This window comes from Molossus molossus, unplaced genomic scaffold (assembly GCF_014108415.1).
Source record: "Molossus molossus isolate mMolMol1 unplaced genomic scaffold, mMolMol1.p scaffold_m16_p_21, whole genome shotgun sequence".
Lineage (NCBI taxonomy): Eukaryota > Metazoa > Chordata > Mammalia > Chiroptera > Molossidae > Molossus > Molossus molossus.
In genome coordinates, this window is record NW_023425357.1 from 23,894,562 (window position 1) to 23,913,679 (window position 19,118).

The 19,118-nt window shown below is 46.2% G+C and overlaps 1 protein-coding gene across 1 annotated transcript in view; it reads right to left on the reverse strand.

The window, feature by feature from the left end:
• Positions 1–17,656: 17,656 nt before the first annotated feature.
• HSD17B2 (hydroxysteroid 17-beta dehydrogenase 2) overlaps positions 17,657–19,118 on the reverse strand; it is a 54,297-nt gene continuing 52,835 nt past the window's right edge. Inside the window, exon 5 of the mRNA XM_036275217.1 lies at positions 17,657–18,100. Coding sequence (XP_036131110.1) covers positions 17,739–18,100 — 362 coding nt within the window. The 3' untranslated portion in view covers positions 17,657–17,738. The remainder of the gene's footprint in view (positions 18,101–19,118) is intronic.

Here is a 19,118-nt window from a genome sequence, read left to right on the forward strand (position 1 = left end):
TCTTGTTACATTTATATACTTTCACCCACTTACCCCACATTATATTATTTTGAATCAAATCCCAGATATCATAACATTTTATCTGAAAATATTTTAGTGTGTCTATGTCTAAAAGATAAGGGCTTTAAAAATAACTATTACCACATGTAAAGTAATTAACAGTTTCTTAATATCATAAAATATCCCAACAGTGTTAAATTTTCCAACTATCTAATAAATGTCATGTTTGTGTGTTTTTTACAATTTGTTGTTTAAATTGAGATCCAAATAAGGTTTCTAAATTGTGACTGGTTGGTATTTCTTTAAGTCTCTTTTAAATTTATGTAGTGTCCCTACTTCATCTCCTTCTTTTCTTGCAATGCATAATTTATTGAATAATTACTTCATATATTTTAATTTAACAAAGCGTGACTAAATCTAACGCAAATTACATTTTTGCTTTCTATGAGTCACGCAATTTATAACCTAGGGTTAAGTCAGTGCTCTGACATGATTTTTTTCTTTTCTTCAGACTAATGTTGGAAACTTTCATTTCTAATGTGGAAGGCATTCTCAAAATGTAAATGCTGGGAGGCTGTATAAACAGACATATGTATATGAAAGTAAAATCAGGCGCTCTCAGAAGCTGGATCAGTAAAGAGAATGAGAAAGCCAGCAATAAATGCCAAATTACTTTCTAAATCTGGACATTGATCATGTCACTTCATTTAAAATGTTGCCATGGTTTTCCATTACACTGAGAATAAACTCCAAATCCCTACCCTGGCCCCAGGTGATCTGGACCTGACTTTGCACTTTACCTTATAAGCTCTCTCTTTCTTAACACACGACAGTCACGGAGCCTTCTCTCCAAACCTCTCCCCACAGTAGGGTTTAGGCACATGTTGTTTTCTCTGCCTGCGTAGTGCTATTCCTGACTCTAAATGTGTCTGCTCGAGATGGAGGACAAAACAGGTGCAGACGACTCCCCAGGATTTAAAATGTATATATAGCCAATGCTAAAAACAAGAGGCAAAATATCCCATCGGCCACCAGGGGCACTTAGCCACAGTAACACGCAGAAATCAAAACTGTGTGGCCTGGGAACATAAATGGTATGGCCACTTTGGAAGACAGTTTGACTGTTTCTTATGAAATTAAACACACTTTCATCATACGATCCAGCAATCACGCTCCTTGGTATTTACCCGAAGGAGTTGAAAACTTATGTCCACACAAACCTGCACATGGGTGTTTATAGCAGCTTTATTCATTGCCAAAACGTGGAAGCAAGCAAGATGTTTTTCAGTAGGTGAATGGATAAACTGCAGTACATTCAGACAATGAAATATTATTCAGCACTAAAAAGAAATGAGCTATCAAGCCATGAAAAGAATGAAAGAAACTTAAATGCGTATTCCTAAGTGAAAGGAGCCAATCTGAAAAGGCTACGTCCTGTGTGGCAAGTATGTGACATTCTGGAAAAGACAGCACTGTGGGGTAGTACATAGATCTAGTAGTGGTTTCCAGGGCTTGGGGATGGTTTGGGGAAGAGGGAAGAACGAATGGAACACGGGATTTTTAGAGCAGTTCTAATACTCTGTATGAACTGCAATGATGGCTTTTACAGTGTCCAAACCCATAGAATATACAAAACCAAGAGTGAACACCAAGGTACACAAGAGTGGGCTTGGGGTGATAAGGGTGTGTCAGTGTAGGTTCATCAGTTGTAACAAACGTATTACCATGGTGTGGAATGTTAATAGTGGGGAAGGATGTGCATGTATGGGGACGAAAGGAATATGGGAAATCTCTGTATTTTTCCTTCCATTTTGCTGTGAACCAAAAGCTGCTCTAAAAAAAATAAATTTTCACACACACAAAAAAAAAAAATCGATGTGGGTCATGTATGAATCTAGACAAGATAAATTTTTGAGAACTAGACCTTGAACTCATGTTTAGAAATGAATCACACTTGATGATAGATGATAATTCATTTGAGTATAGAATTCTGGATTGAAATTTGTTTTCACAAACCCGGAAATCAAGAGCTATTATCTTTCCCTGAAAGAAGTACTGATGAGTGGACTTAGAAAAACAAAGACAAGTTCTGGCTGGTTTGGCTCAGCGGTTAGAGCGTCGGCCTGCGGTCCAGAGAGACCTGGGTTCGGTTCCCGCTAAGGGCATGTACCTCGGTTGCAGTTTGTCTCTGGCCCTGGTTGGGTCGTGCGTGAGGTAACCACTCGATGTGTCCCTTTCACATCGATGTTTCTCTCTCTCCCTCCCACTCTATCTGAACAAAAAATGGAAAAATGTCCTCAGGTGAGGATAAAAAAAAAGAACAAAGATAATCTTGTGTCATCAGAGAAGAATCAGTGAGGTCAGAAATCAGCAAAAATTAGTTGGAGAATCTAAATATGCATTGATTGTAAGTTATGTAATTATTTAGAAATTTTAAATATTCATTTATTATAAATAATCTAATTATCTGGTTTAAAAATAATACGAGAAGAAAATAGCATGGGAGATGGGAAGGGAGCATTTTGAGGGAAGTTAAATTGTGCTAAGGTCCTCATCTTATTTAAGTGGCGACTAGAAGTACAAATTTATGTAGATACTATTTTTTAAATATAACATTAAGTACACAGGTTGAAATTTTGAGTAACCATCAAAGGCATTGAAACTGAATATGGTCAAGGTAAAAATAGGAAATATAAGATAAAAATAAACCTGAACTTACCCAATAAGAGACAGAGAAATAAACAAGGAGCATATGGCATTGACACAGGCTAGACAGACAGACACATGGACCAGAAGAGAGTCCAGAAATAGACCGATATCTATATGTTCAGTAACTACCAACAAGATATCCATATGGAAAAAAGTGAACCTTCATCCCTGATTTCACTAGTGTGGGCTACACGGCTGTATTCATTTCTCAAAACTCATTGAGACACATGCTTAAGGGGTGTGTGTGTGTGTTGCACATAAAGTAATACTCGGTTTTTTACATCTTTATTAGAGATTGTTATGTCTAATTCCTCCATATCCTCTGTTCTCAGCATAAATGTTACCTCCTCAGCCCCTGGCCGGTTTGGCTCAGCGGTTAGAGCATTGGCCTGTGGTCCAGAGAGACCTGGGTTCGGTTCCCGCTAAGGGCATGTACCTCGGTTGCAGTTTGTCCCCAGCCCTGGTTGGGTCGTGCGGGTGGCAACCACTCGATGTGTCTCTTTCACGTCGATGCTTCTCTCTTTCTTTCCCTCCTACTCTATCTGAACAAAATATGGAAAAATATTCTCGGGTGAGGATTAAAAAAAAAAAAGAAAAAAAAAAGAAGAAAAAATAAAAATGTTACCTCCTCAGAGAGGCTGCCATAACCACTCCAGACCACCAGCACCCTCACCATTCTAGATTATACTGACTTCAACCTGGAAGAGGTAGAACACTATCCAGCCCAGAGTCCTCATCCCCTGTGCTCATCGGCTCTTCCCTCCCACCGCCTCCAGCACCTCGCACCCCCGTTATTCCCTTGCTTTCCATTGGCAGTTCTTGCCAGGCTGCCTCCTGCACGTCGTTGAGGATAGCAAGGTAAGAGATCATAGCAACCACTCCTGGTTGTTCGTTTGAACTTTGGGACCCCAAATTTGCCCTGCCTCCTGCATGTCCTATCAGAGTCTGTGCGGTTTATTCAGTCCCTGATGAATTGCTGCTCAGGATCCTGTCGTTTCTGGTGTCCCTAGAGCAGAAGGCCTTGAAGGAAGGTGGAATAAAAACGGGATGACTACCTTGTCTTCTCCGATTGCTGTTTGCTCATCCCCCTGAGTCTGATGTTAACTCAGGTCTTGCAGGATGCATTCTACGGAGGGGGTGCCAGAAACTGTCCTTGGAGAACACAGAAGCTCAGCAAGGCTGACGTGCATGTTTGCACAGGTTGTACCTTTCACAATATGCCCTGTTTAGGCAGACAGAGGGGCCCGGAATCCAGCCTGCAGTCCCCTTACCAAGCCAGTCGTCCTGGGGACTGTCTGGCTAGCAGACAATTAGTAAAATTGCTTACTAATTTGCGAAAGGTACTGTAGGAGGCCAGCGTCCACCCTGAAACTTAGCCCAGGGAGAATAGGAAGGGACCATGGCTTTGGCTGGACTCAGAATTCCTACAGCATTCAGGACCCCGAGGTTCTGGAAGGCAAGAGCAAAGCTGCCTCGTTTTACAGGCTTCTCTGAGTAGGCCTTAAAGGAGGCAGCCTAGCCCTGGCCGGTTTGGCTCAGCGGTTAGAGCGTGGGCCTGCGGTCCAGAGAGACCCGGGTTCGGTTCCGGCTAAGGGCATGTACCTCGGTTGCAGTTTGTCCCCGGCCCTGGTTGGTCGTGCAGGTGGCAACCACTCGATGTGTCCTTTTAACGTCAATTTCTCTCTCTCTTTCTCTCTCTCTCTCTCTCTCTCTTTCTCTCTCTCTTCCTCTCTCTCCCTCCCACTCTATCTGAACAAAAAATGGAAAAAAATGTCCTCGGGTGAGGGAAAACAAAAAAAAAAGGAGGCAGCCTAAAGACATGAGCCAGTTTTCAATGCGGCCTGTTATCGATGATCAATAAGCTAAATGATTTACCAAAATCATCCGTAGCCCCTGCCTGATCAGTTGCATCCATTCAGTCAGCTTTGGCCAGAGATGCCCTCACTCCCTCATAGGTCTGTGCCACCTGGCCTGTGCCCAGGTGTTTCAAAACCAGTTACCAGATCAAACAGATTCTGCAGTCTGTCACCTCAGAGCGAAACACAGGCTCGTCCTTGTGATCCAGGCCCGTGGACCTGGGTGCTGCACCCCTACACAGGCTCGTCCTTGTGATCCAGGCCCGTGGACCTGGGTGCTGCACCCCTACACAGGCTCGTCCTTGTGATCCAGGCCCGTGGACCTGGGTGCTGCACCCCTGCACAGGCTCGTCCTTGTGATCCAGGCCCGTGGACCTGGGTGCTGCACCCCTACACAGGCTCGTCCTTGTGATCCAGGCCCGTGGACCTGGGTGCTGCACCCCTACACAGGCTCGTCCTTGTGATCCAGGCCCGTGGACCTGGGTGCTGCACCCCTACACAGGCTCGTCCTTGTGATCCAGGCCCGTGGACCTGGGTGCTGCACCCCTACACAGGCTTGTCCTTGTGATCCAGGCCCGTGGACCTGGGTGCTGCACCCCTACACAGGCTCGTCCTTGTGATCCAGGCCCGTGGACCTGGGTGCTGCACCCCTACACAGGCTCGTCCTTGTGATCCAGGCCCGTGGACCTGAGTGCTGCACCCCTATACAGGCTCGTCCTTGTGATCCAGGCCCGTGGACCTGGGTGCTGCACCCCTACACAGGCTCGTCCTTGTGATCCAGGCCCGTGGACCTGGGTGCTGCACCCCTACACAGGCTCGTCCTTGTGATCCAGGCCCGTGGACCTGGGTGCTGCACCCCTACACAGGCTCGTCCTTGTGATCCAGGCCCGTGGACCTGGGTGCTGCACCCCTGCATTGGAGCTGACTTTGCAATCAGGCCTGGGCAGATCCATGCGTCCCCACAGGGGTTAGATGAGGACTGGAGTCACTTCTAGAGAGTCTAGGAAGGGCACACATCTGAGTCGGAGTGACCTGAACACCCTGGAATGTCAAGCAGTTATCCGGGGCAGAGCTGCTAGCCTTCTTATACCTTTTGGTCGTAAGGGTTTCATCCTTTACTGGGTTTTTCCAGAAGAGCCAGCAGTGGTTGGCTCGGTGGTTGGAGCCTTGATGAAACAGCTAAAATCAGGAACCCCTCGGATATGTGTATAGACAGCTCCCTGAGCACTCAAGCTTACCAGCACTGATCACGTGTTTACATCAAACAACTTTATTCATTTAGCTGCTGCATGTTAGCCTTCCCCATTATACCGCCAGTTCCTAGGAGAGCAGGGACCCATCTGTTTTGTCTCCTGATGGCCCCCAGGTCCTAGCACCATGCCTGGCACAAAAACCTGTTGCGTGGGAGAAGGAGTTGGTGCGTGAGAAATGAAAGAGAAAACCTGAGGATTGCTGTTGAAACAGGACTCCCTCCTTTGAACAGTGGGCTTTGGACAAAGTGGACGGTCGTGACCTGGCTTAGCATTTGTGCCCCCAGAGCAGGTCAGAGCAGGCCAGGAATCACAGAGCAGAAACATCTGGGCTCCGGTCGGGGTGTGCAGGATATATAATAGAGGAAATGCTTCCTCTCATAAACTCTGCTTTGTCTGGCATTGTATTGTTATCCCAAGTTCTGTTTGGCTATTATTGCACGTCTTCTTACCTTCAATCTTAGGATGTTTCTCTTGTTGACACTCTCTTATAATGTCGTAGCAGAGACTGACCCTCAGAAGTCTGAGCTAAGTCTTGGTATATTCCCTTCTACCACACAGTGATTTGTTCCACTCTGATGTAGCAATGAAGCAAAAGTCATGGGACACCAAGACACAGAGATGCCACATGTTCCACTTTCTTTTTTCTGCACACGGATCACAGTGCGAGGTGTTACCTGCTCTACCTCCCTGTACTTTTCTTCAACTGTCCATTCACCGCTGTCCCGACAGGGACAATGTTCTGTCCCCTCTTATCATTCCACACAGAATGGAAATGAAAGACCCATGATGACAATGAATTCGTGTTCTTTTACCTTACATGGAACATTGATGAGACATCTTCCCCCCAATTTTGCATAGAAATATAAATGTCAAGTGTAATTTTCAAGCAGAAAATTTTGTTGACAATTTGAAAGCTGTGTAATTATGAGAAATAACACTTTTCAACAAAGGAATTGACACACTGCCTAAGTCTTCTCCCTCCCCGCAGATAGGCATGCCTTTATGGGAAGAGGCGCACACGGCTTGGTATCGCTTACTCAGGAAACGCGTACGGAGCAGTATACACAGCGCCTCGAGAGCCTTTCAGGGGAGACATTCTCCAGTGGCTTCCAACAGACGTCAACGAAGCCTGGCACATAATGGGTGCCTTGGAATGAATGAAGGATGATTGCTTCTCCTCCTGGGTTCTAATCTTCCCATTTCTGTTGATTACAGCAGGTCCACGTACTGGATGGGGGGACCATGTACTCTGTAAGGCCACTAGCAATATGCAGCACAACTAAGAACGAATCTTTCATCCGCTGCAAGCGGCTCACCCGTTTAACACACAACTCTCTACACCCAAGGGAGTGAGATCACGGGCTCTCAGCTGGGTAACTTGTTTGTACCATCCCGACCTGGGAAAACAAGCGGACATCCGTCTAGAATGGAAAAAGGAGCTTTCTCTGACCCTGTGCTCTCTTTGACCTTTCCTTCAGTGAGAGATGTCTTTCCTCGCGGCTAAGCCAGAGCTTGGCGTCACGGGAACAGCCTCAGGCGGCCATCGGAGACTTTGTCTTGAACTCCTAAGCCACGGCCATCATCGAGGGCTGGGTGACTAATCAGCTTCCTCTCTTGCAACAGTTCTCATTCATTGGCAGCGGCTCTGTGGAGCACAGTGCAAAAGCACCGTCTGAGGCCTTATCTAGGCTTGCCGGAAAAAGATTTCTGATTGCTTAGCAATCTGTACCTTGGTTTTTGTTATGAAAAAAAAAAAAACACACCTAAAACTTGGAAATAAGGCAAAAAAGATACCTATGGCCTTTTTAGGATCGTGCCACAGCATTGTTTAAAAGATTCCGCCAGGATCACTTGAGGCTAAGGACATGTGACTTTGCTCGACTTACCACATACATATTAACTAGGGACCCAGGAGATATTAATTTGGAGAAAATGTATAGGGTGCAAATGATTTTTACCCAGTGGAGACGCATTCTGATCAGTCGAGAATATAGACCCAAAGATTATGAGTGTGTAGCTCTGTAGAACCTTGATCAGTTGTGTATCTAATTCTAGCATCCTTTTATTATTTTAAGAGCAGTGTACTTTATATCACTTCCTAAAATCCTCTCTGAAGCCAGCTTTGCCATCCCGCTGGTTCTCTCATTTATGAGTTAAATAAAACGCTGATGCATGCTCATGGTGTAATTGTATGAGATCTTAACACCTCCATCCTGTGGAAGGAGAAGGGAGGTGGAATAGAGCCGTGTGTTGGCAGGCCTGGCCTGGAGTCCAGAGGAGGAGAGGGGCGTGAGGAGGTTGCCTACACAGGCTCGCATTCTGCAGATCGTCCCAGGCTCTCCCTCTGCCAGGGCGGCAGCTGTCAGCAGAGATGTCCATACGTGTGATTAGTGGCCTGCAGGGGTCACCTGGCTCGCTGGTGATGAGAGAGATTGGAGCACATACAAACATCAACCAATGAATGCATGAACAAGTGCAACAACAAATCTCTCTCTCTCTCTCTCTCTCTCTCTCTCTCTCCAAAATCAATTAATCAACCAATAAATAATTTTTAAAGAAAAATGGAGATGATGATAGTACCTGTGTCGTGAGGTTCCTGTAAGGCTTGAAGCAGTTAATCCAAATAAATTGCCCTGCGGAGTCTCTGGCAGCACATAGGAAGCCATAAATGATTGTTAGCTTAAATGAAAGTCAATAGGGGTTATTATTAGCAAGAGTAAGAGGTATGAACTTTATTGTTTGTCCGTGAAAGACTGCCTGTGCTCTCGTAGGTTGGAGGAACATTAGCTAATCGGCAGCAAAAGTTCCCATTGGGATGAGGGTGTTCTTTAAGTCCTGGCTGCAAAGGTTCGGGGCCATGTTGGCCTTCCCACCATCAGACCTCAACCTAGAAAGGACACATCACATATATGCACAACCAATCGACACAGACACTAGGCTGGGGAAGGCAGGAAGGGGTGGGAGCAGGGAGGAGGGTGTCAATGGGGGAAAAAGGGGACACCTATAATACTTTCAACAAAGGAAGGAAGGAAGGAAGGAAGGAAGGAAGGAAGGAAGGAAGGAAGGAAGGAAGGAGGGAGGAGGAGGGAGGGAGGGAGGGAGGGAGGGAGGGGAGGGAGGGGAGGGAGGGAGGGAGGGAGGAAGGAAGGAAGGAAGGAAGGAAGGAAGGAAGGAAGGAAGGAAGGAAGGAGAGAGAGAGAAAGAAAGGAGTGAGGGGTGAGAGAGAGAGAGAGAGAAAGAAAGAAAGAAAGAAAGAAAGAAAGAAAGAAAGAAAGAAAGAAAGAAAGAAAGAAGAAAGAAAGAAAGAAAGAAAGAAAGAAAGAAAGAAAGAAAGAAAGAAAGAAAGAAAGAAAGAAAGAAAAGGAAGGACACACCAATGTGACTTCATCTGCACAGCAAATGTGCTCAGATACAAAGAAAAAGAAAACAATTATTATGCCTACATTTATGGGACCTCAGTTCAATGCCAAGCATTATTACTAAACCCTCTGCATTATTATCCTGTCTCATCATCACAACTTTACTTATGATCACCCAATTGTTGAACAGCAGGCTCAGGATTTGAACTCAAGGCTACATGTCTTAGTCCGTTCTAGCTGCAGTAATAAAATAGCATAGACTGTGTGGCTTAAACAACACCATTTATTTCGCACAGTGCTGGAGTTTGGGAAGTCCAAGATCAAGGTGCTGGTGTCTGGTGAGGGTCCCTGGTTTGCAGATGGCCATCTTCTCGTACCCTCACGTGGCAGAGAGAAAGAAAAGCATGCTCTCCCTTCTTTCTCTTCTGATAGGGGCACTGATGTCATCACAAGGGTTCCACTCTCATGACCTAATCACTTCCCAAAGGTGTCACCTTCTAATATATCACACTGGAGGTTAAGATGTCAACATACGGATTTGTGGGGGATACATTCAGTCCATAACACTGTGTAACACCAAAATGCCTGTATTAGACCACCTTGCTGCTCTACCACCGAGAATGTGACATGTTTGGAGCAATATTAACCAGAATTCGAGGCACAAAACAGAACACTGGGCAGGGGAGGGAAGAGCAGACCTTTGACCTCAGAGCAGGGAGAGACAGTAGAGCCTCCCCACTCCCAGTTTTTTTTTATAAGCCTCCCTGGGAAAGTGTTTCCTTAAACAACCTTTTCTCTTTTGTTTTTCTTTACCTGCCCAGGTCAAATCTTGTTCTTGCCCCTTAGAGCATCGTCCACAGCCTTCACTCTGGGGAAGCCACTTCAGGTTCTGGGGTTATGAAGATGTTTTTCAGTAGAAACTAAAAAGATGAAATGAGCATCCAGGGGCTGCCTGGGGCCCCATCCTACTGTGTCCCTGGAGGTGGGGCAGAGTCCCAGACAGAGCAAAGATGGGGAGAGGGCTACTGGGATGTGCACGGGGGAAATGCACCCGACATCCCTCTTCGTAGAGGGTGCATCTTTCTTGGAGCCGTTCACCCTAAGGACTCATGAATATGCGGGGCTGTGTTCCGGGAGTGGGTTTGTGTGTTGTGGTGTTGATGATGACATAAATTAGAGCCCTGTGGCTGCAAGTAACAGAAACTGAGTTCTGACTGTCTTAGAACAAAATGGGAGTTATAATCATATGAATATATACGCATGTATATAATTCACATAATCAAGGCAAGGCCAGAAGGTCTTGCTTGAGAAATTGGATTGTTGGGACCAGGGGTCTCCAAAGGGCCAAGAAAGAGGAAACACAACAACTAGCATTTGTGGGAGACTGCCACCAGTACCCTTGATGCCCTTTAATTGACATTGCCTATCTTAGGAAGGTCATGCATTTATTCATGACACCCAAATTCTAGAGGCTTAGATGTTGCAAGAGGCAGGATCTAGACCTATGGCTCCTATAGTTGGAGGAAAAGCACTGCTTTCCCCCCAGATCTCACACCTGGGGAATGGCTCCCAAATAGGAAGGTACGTGGATGCTGAACAGCACCCCCAATCACCCCCAAAAATCCAGCGTTACAATGGCTGCGACATGTATTGGCCTACCCCTCGTCTGGTTTTTCACTCCTGTTTTGCTGTTTACCATGGGTATTCAAGATCAATGTCTGAGTTTTGTGTTCATCAATGACAATTTCTTGCACAAATACCTGTCTTGCCTAAAAATCATACCCAGATCTACGACTGGCACGTTTGAAGTTAAGACCTTCTCTATGTAGACTCAGTTCATCTTGGATGGTCAGGAGAGAGAGCACATGGCAGTGCCGAAGAGAGAGGTTGTGTTATACCCAGCAGTGAACCACTGCCTATTATCAAAATAGGAGGAAGAACAGAAAGTGAAGCTAAACAAAAATATCTCTGTGGAAAAATTCCCTGGGCAATTTACCTGGTGGCCAGAACACCCTCATACAGATGGAATGACCTGAGAAGAACAAATCATTTAGGACAAAAGCCTTCAGTTCACTTGTTGATCTTCCTGTTTTTCATGGCTAGGAGTCTCTCTGTAGTCATCTCCATGTTTTGCAATACGGTACAAAAGTGTTTTGATGACCCAGGACAGAATATTCTGTCATGCTAGGTGCAGCGTTATCCTTGCCAAGCGTGATTCCAAGAATCTAGACTTGCCAGAGATCAGCTGAAATCTTTGGCTTCCACCCTGAGCTCACTAGGGATTTTGTTTTGCCTTGTTTCGGAAAAACGATGCTCACAGACTTTGGGGATAAAGCCCCCAAAGACATTTTAACTGAAAAATTATTATTCTATAAGAGAGGGCTATTGAATAATAATATCACTCATTCTAATATCCTTTTTTTTTCTCTAGTCTCATCTCTTTCTTTCTCCCTTACGACATCGTTGTCTTGCTTATTTTTTTTACAGTCAAGCATTATTTTATTCCTCATTCTTTCCTAGAGTGTGTATTTGGCAGGAATTAATTCTATCGCAAAAGATAGAAACCCAACTTAAAATCGCTTAAAGGAAAGCTGTTGGCTCACATCACTTGAAATTCAATCCCAATGATAGTGTTGTAGGTATAGCTGGATCCAGTAGATCAAACTCGCCATCAAACCTTGATCTTTTCTCATCATTCTACTCCCTTTTCCTTGATCGTGGCTTCGCGCTCACCAGATTCTCCTTCCGGTGGGCCCCGGAAGCATCAGTGTAACATGGTCCTAACAGCAGAAACAAATACCCTTTTTCTCTCACTGTCCATTAGTAATCCTCCCACACTGGGAGTCATGATGAGTTCTTCTTCGGTCATGTTGCCCACACCCGAACCAGTCTTTGGAGGCAAGAGTATAGGTTGATGAGCCAGCCTGGATCACATGCCCCCTCCTATGATAGGGCGGTAGGGAGCCCTGAATGACAGTCTCACCAAACCTCCCCCTCCACTTCCCACCAAAAAATGCTGGGCAGGCACAAAAGGAAGCAATTTCAGATTACAAACACATTGGGGTCTCTCTATTTTCAACCTTCAAGTTAGTTTCCAATCTCTCTTCCTTCCCCTTGTTTCTTATTTTCTGTTTGTTTTTTTTATCCTCACCCGAGGACATTTTTCCATTTTTTGTACAGATAGAGTGGGAGGGAGAGAGAGGAAGGGAGAGAAAGAGAGAAACATTGACGTGAAGGGACACATCGAGTGGCTGCCACCCACACAACCGACCACGGCCGGGGACAAACTGCAACCGAAGTACGTGCCCTTAGCGGGAACCAAACCCAGGTCTCTCCAGACCGCAGGCGGATGCTCTAACCACTGAGCCAAACCGGCCAGGGCTGTTTCTTATTTCTTGATGCCTAATTCTCAGCTAGGTATTGGGCTGAGATTCAGAAACACTCATCTAGTCCTGCCATGACCACCTGTACACCTGAGATCCCAGAGGGAAATACTGGCTTACAAGACAAACTTGTAGAAAAACACCTTCTTTTGAGCCACTCCAGAGCAGGTGTCCAGGGATCCTGAGCCCCTGAGTGGACCACAGTGTGAGAGTTGGACTGAGGACTATTATTGGGCAGGAGGTACCACTACCCCATCAAGGAATTACTCTTCAGAATGACACCATCCAGAATAGCATTCTAAAACCTAGTCTTGGTCCCCAGTATAATGAAATTTAATCTTCCATTCTCATAAAATGGCAGTTTATTTGTAGGCCTTCATCAGCTCCCTGTGTAAGAAAAGAAATCATATCTTCACTGGATGCTTTTTCTGATTTCTCCATCATCCCGGATCTGCTGCAGGGATGGCATGCTACCCTACTGCCAGCATTGGGGAAATACAGAAAAGGAAGAGGCAAAGAGGAATGGGGGGGGGGGTTCTGCATGGGATTAGCATGTGATACCGTGTGGCCAGGTATTAAATGTATCCTGGCCCCGGCCGGTTTGGCTCAGTGGTAGAGTGTTGGCCCGCGGACCACTGAGTCACGGGTTTGAATCCAGCCAAAGGCACGTCCCTCGGCTGCAGTTTGTCCCTGGCCCTGGTAGGGTCGTGCGGGAGGCAACCAGTCAATGTGTCTCTCTCATGTCGATGTTTCTCTCTCCCTCTCTCCCCCTCCCACTCTGTCTGAAGATAAGTAGAAAAATATCCTCGGGTGAGGATTTAAAAAAAAAAAAAAGTGCCCTTGAGCAGAAGAGCAGGACTGAGGGGATGAGATACTTTTTGCCAGAAGTCCTGTTGTTGAGTCAGCTGTTCATCATGCCTTCCCCCCAAATTCAACAAACTGTAGGCATATGGGGGTTCCCCTCTGCCATCAGCTCTTACTGGTTTCTAAACAAATGACATCAATTGCTGTGCAGACACCGTCAGGGTATAGAAGTGTTTTGTCTGCCCTGGCCGGTTTGGCTCAGCCATTGGAGTGTTGGCCTATGGACCAGAGAGTCTCAGGTTCGGTTCCCGCTAGGGGCACGTACCAAAAAAAAAAAAAAGTGTCTCTCTAATACCTGTCCATTGTTTTCTGAGAATCTATAGGTATTGTGCTAAAAAATGAACTATATTTGAAAGCTTATGAATACTTTCAGGTAACTTGGTCTCTTCTGCGTTAACACAGGGTCTTCCGGATGAATGTGCAGTGGGATTCAAGTCCCACCCCACCCCCACTCCTTCTCTGTTTCCTGCCCTATTCCTCAGACTCTGAGCTCCGAGGGCCTCAGGCAAAGTGGCACTGTCTCAACTCCACTGGCCTCCAATTGGATTTCTCATCCTTACATCAGCCCCCAAGTTCAAGGCTGCCCACCAGGGGGCCTTTGTTACACCATTCTCCCACCCACCCAGTGGGTACCCACATTCTTCATTCCCAGAACTTTCCCCTGCTCTTTCCAGGAGCCTCAATAACTTTCCAGACCTCCACACTCTGGCCCAGGTCCAAGGGAGTCATGATGGGCGTGACAGAGGTGGTCAGTCCTTCTCTGGTTGACATAGGCCACCTGTGGTTTCTTTCCCTCTCAGGTAACCCAAAGATACTGTGGATGCACAGCTGCAGGGAACCAGCCAGCAGTTCTGATGTTGATTCTCAGACCCATCTGAGTCTCTGCCCATGCGGCCCAGTTTGCAACTTCTAGAGGCTGCAGAACAGAAAGTAGGCCCCACGCTCAGGTCTCAGCCTGATGTCTCCAGCTCTCCCCACTGTCCTCAGAGAGCTGCCCCTCCTCCTGTGGCCTGACCACACATCCCACAGCCTGCTCCTCTATCTATGCCTGAGAGTCGAGGGTCCCCAACATGGCTATGCACCACCTGGAGGGCTCATTGTGACGACAATTGCTGGGCCCACCCCCAGAATTTCTGATTCATTAGATGAGGTCAGTAGGAAGTGATAACAGTGCATGGGTCCCTGGAACCTGTGAACATGTAACCTCACACAGCCAAGGGGGTTTCTGCTGATGTGATTCAATGAAGGCTTTTAAGATGGGGAGATGATCCTGGGTTATCTGGGTGGGTCAGTGTCATCACAAGGGTTCTTACAGGAGGGGGCAGGAGGGCCAGAGGCAGGGAAGAAGAGAGGATAGAAGCAGATGTTGGAGTGATGCAGACACCAGCAAAGGAATACGGAGGCCTTCGGAAGCTGGAAAAGACAAGACGCGAACTCTCTGCTGGGGTCACCAGGAGAAACAAGTTCTGCTGACAACTTGATTGTACCCCCATGAAGCCATTTCAGGAGTCTGACCTCCAGAACTGTAAAATAACACACCTGCGTTGTTTTAACCTGCTGAGTCGTTGGTCATGCGTCTCAGCAGCCGTAGGAACCTGAAATGCAATCGGGTTGGCTCCTGAGAGCCTGCATGTCTAATGGGTTCTCAGGTGATGCGGGCTGCAGGTACAGGGGCCATACCTTTTTTTTTTTTAATGATTGATTCTAGAGAGAGGAAGGGGGAGAGAGAGAGAGAGAGAAACATCGATCGGCTGCCTCCCACACACACCTCAACCAGGGATCAAACCCACAACCTGGTTATGTGCCCAGACCAGAATCAAATTCACCACCTTGTGGTGCACGGAACAACACGCCAACCAAGTGAGCCAGGGCCCAGGGACCACACTTTGAAAACCACTGGCTTATCATAAACACACAGTCCCCAGTCCTCCAAACTCTAGACTATAGGTCACCCTTTGCCCTTCTATGTCTGAACTCTGCAAATAGAAGGGTTGGTCTCAACAACGCTTATCTCCAAAAAGTGCTTATTTTGGAAATCAACACTTAATTTGATTTTTTTTTTTTTCTGTTCTGTCCTGAAGCAATGGTAGAGAACCACTGGGCAGTTGGCATGACCAACCTTTAAAAATGTATTTGATGCCCTGGCCGGTTTGGCTCAGCAGTTAGAGCATCAGACCGCGGACCGGGGAGTCTGGGTTTGGTTCCCACTAAGGGCACGTACTTCGGTTGCAGTTTGTCCCCGGCCCTGGTTGGGATCGTGTGGGTGGCAACCAATCGATGTGTCTTTCTTGTGTCGATGTTTCTCTCTCTCTCTTCTCCCCTCTCTCCCTCCCGCTCTGTCTGAATATGAATGAAAAAAAAAAAAAAAAGTCCTCGGGTGAGGATAAAAAAAAAATGTGTTTGAGAATGGACTGACAGTTGTCAGAAGAAAAGGGGGTTGGGGACTGGGTAAAAATGGTGAAGAGATTAAGTACAGATTGGGCCCTTAGTGTTGGGGTGGCTTAGTGTTGATCATCGACCCATGCACCAAGAGGTCATCGGTTCAATTCCTGGTCAGGGCACACGCCCAAGTTGCGGGCCAAATCCTCGGGGGGGGGGGGGGCATGCAGGAGGTGGCTAATCGATGTTCTCTCTCATCAATATTTCTATCTCTCTCTCCATCTCCCTTCCTCTCTCTTTAAATTCAATAAAGGGAAAAAAAATTTTTTAATAAAAAAAAAAAAAAAGAAGTACAGATTGGTGGTTAGAGAATCGTCCCAGGGATGCAAAGTACAGCATAGGGAATATAGTCAATAATATCCTAATAACTATATATGGGATCAGATGGGCACTTGAAACATCAGCGGGGAGACACTATGTAAAATACATGATTTTCTAACCATTATGCTGTCCACCTGAAACTAAAACAGAATAATATTAAATGTAAACTGTAATTGAAAAAATAAATATATATTACATTAATAATTTCTTAACTATTTATCTCACTATATTATTATTATTTTCTTTTGGAGAAAATCACAGACCACTGTCAGTTTACCTACTCTTCCCAGATCTCCATGAGGTTGGAAAATAGAAAACAAAAAACAAAACCCTGAACATTCCCCAAAGGAGATGAGACAGAGGGAGGTTTGCCATGAGCAAGAGGCCTGGACCTCTGCTTCCCTTGTATCAAGCTGATATTTTTTTTAATTCCTTTTATGCCCACTCCATTCACCAGCTCCTCCTCCCTCTTTGGCTAGCCCAGGTGAACTTGGCAACACCTCTCTTAGCATCTGACATTGCTCCCTTCAGCCAGGCTTCCCCAGGTAACAATGCTGGCTTTCCATCCTGGGATGCTCAGACAGAGGTGACGTAGATGGGTTTTTCTTTAACTATTGTTGTTGTTGTTAATCCTCACCTGAGGATATTTTTTTCCACTGATTTTCTTAGATAGATTGGGAAGGAGGGAGGGAGAGAGAGAGAGAAGGAGCGAAACATCGATGTGCGAGAGACACCTTCATCGGTTGCCTCCCACACCATCCTAACCGGGGCTGGGGATCAAAGCCGAAACCAAGGTAAGTACCCTTGATCAGGAATGGAACCCACAACTTTGTTCCACCAGCTGACGCTCTAACCACTGAGCAAAACCGGCCAGGGCAGGGATGATTACTATGGACACCAAACCAGACTGTCACACGTCCTGGTTCTGCCAAAATGCCTCTGGGGCTTTGCTTGAGATGAGAGACCTCCTCACATTATCTCCAGGGCTCTTGGTAGAGGAAGGGAGAAGAGGAGCACAGTGCACTGTTTATATACAATAAGTTGAATATCTTGAATGAAGTAGTTACCGTGGGATATCAGCTCACACTGAGAAAGGCTCAGTTTGACGCTGGTCCTTACCATTCCATCCCCCTCTTCTCTCTTCCCTCTCCCTTTTTTCCTCTTCATCTCGCCACTTCCTTCTCTCCTGCCAGACAGTGGAGTCCAACCTGGATTTCAATTCTAGCTCTGCCTTTTGCTAGCTGTGTAACAATGAACCAGGAGCTTAACCTCTCTGATCCTTCATTTTCTTACCCATTAAGTAGGGGTGAAGATACCTACCTCAGCTCTCTAATGAGAACTAAATGAAAGAATATCTGAAATGTATCTGGTGCAGAGTCGACACTCAATCAATGCTCTTCACAGTGGTCATTTCTCCCCTCTCCAGCCTTCTCACCAGTAGGTCCCATTCAACCAACAGAGTTCACGGGAAATGCAAGGTAGGAAACCACAACTTTAATGGGAAATTCTGGTTTCCCTTTTGCTCCAAGATGATAACATTTTCCACGTATTTGCCTACATGGCCTTTTTCTTACAGTTACGCATGCCTAGCACTCTAGGCATGTCGTTATTAAAGGCATGCATTTTTTGGTTAAAATAATCAAAAATGCCCGTTGGGCTAAAGGAAACAAAGCAGAACCACAGGTAAGCCCCGGCCCCCGGCGTGTAAAAGGTGAAGGGCCTCTTGGCAGAGATGGCGTGCCGGATGTCCTCAAGCACGGGGCACAGGTCGGAGCTGAGGCGCAAACGGAATGAGTTGAAAACCTTCTTTTGCGCAAGGATGTACTCCTGGCCGTACTCCTCCCGCACGTCAGGGGTGAGGTGGTCCAGGATGTCCTTCACCAGCCTTTCCCTCGCTTCACTTGTGCCTGTGATGTCTGGGGTGCCAGAGGAAAGAAAGGGAAGCTCAGAGGCGGGAAGGCCGAACAGGCAGGGCCGACCCCTCGTGGGGAAGCAGGCGCTGGCGCATTGCCTCCTGCGGAGAAGGACCGGCATTCCCAAACACCTTTTCAAAGATGTGCTTTCGAATGGTGTTTATTCTGTTTTCACAGAAAAGCTGCACCGACGACAGGGTTTTCACAAACTGGATAGCCTGTGTGACCGGCAACCAGATCAAGAAAAGGACAAACTGCGCTGGCCAGTGTGGCCCAGCGGTTAGAGCGTCGGCCAGCGGACCAGAGAGACCCAGGTTCGGTTCCCACGAAGGGCAGTATCTCAGTTGCAGTTTGTCCCCAGCCCCGGTGGGAGTCGTGTGGGTGGCAGCCAGTTGATGTGTCTCTCCCACATTGATATTTCTTTCTCTCTCTTCCTCCCTCTCTCCTTCCCGCTCTATCTGAGCTTAAATGCAAAAATGTCCTCAAGTGAGAATAAAAACAAAAAAAGAAAAGGACAAACCATCCTCAAGCCCCCGCCTTCAGCCCCCTTCCCAGAAGCCACTGTCCTGATGAACAGAATAGAGTAGCTTTGCCTGGCTTTGCACGGTATATAAATGGAATCATGCATGAGGTTGAGAGGTTCTTCCATGATATGGTGTGGTCATTCTCATAGCTTCAGAGTTTTCTGTTGTATAAATGTGCCATAAATTACTTATCCATTATACTGTGATGGGCATTTGGGTTGTTTTCAATTTGGAGCTCTTAGAAATCATTCTGTCACAAACATTTCAGTATATATCTCTTCATGACTATTATATATAATATAAAATATAATGTGTACACTAGAATATATATTATATATAAAATAATTGTGAATACATGAGTAATAAGGAGATGCGTATGTTTTTAAAATTAATCTCCTTTGTGTGTCTTTCTGCATTTCTCCCTGGTTCATACAAATATACATACACATACAAGGCTTTGGGTCAATTCTATTTTACCAGGAACAAACAAAAAACTA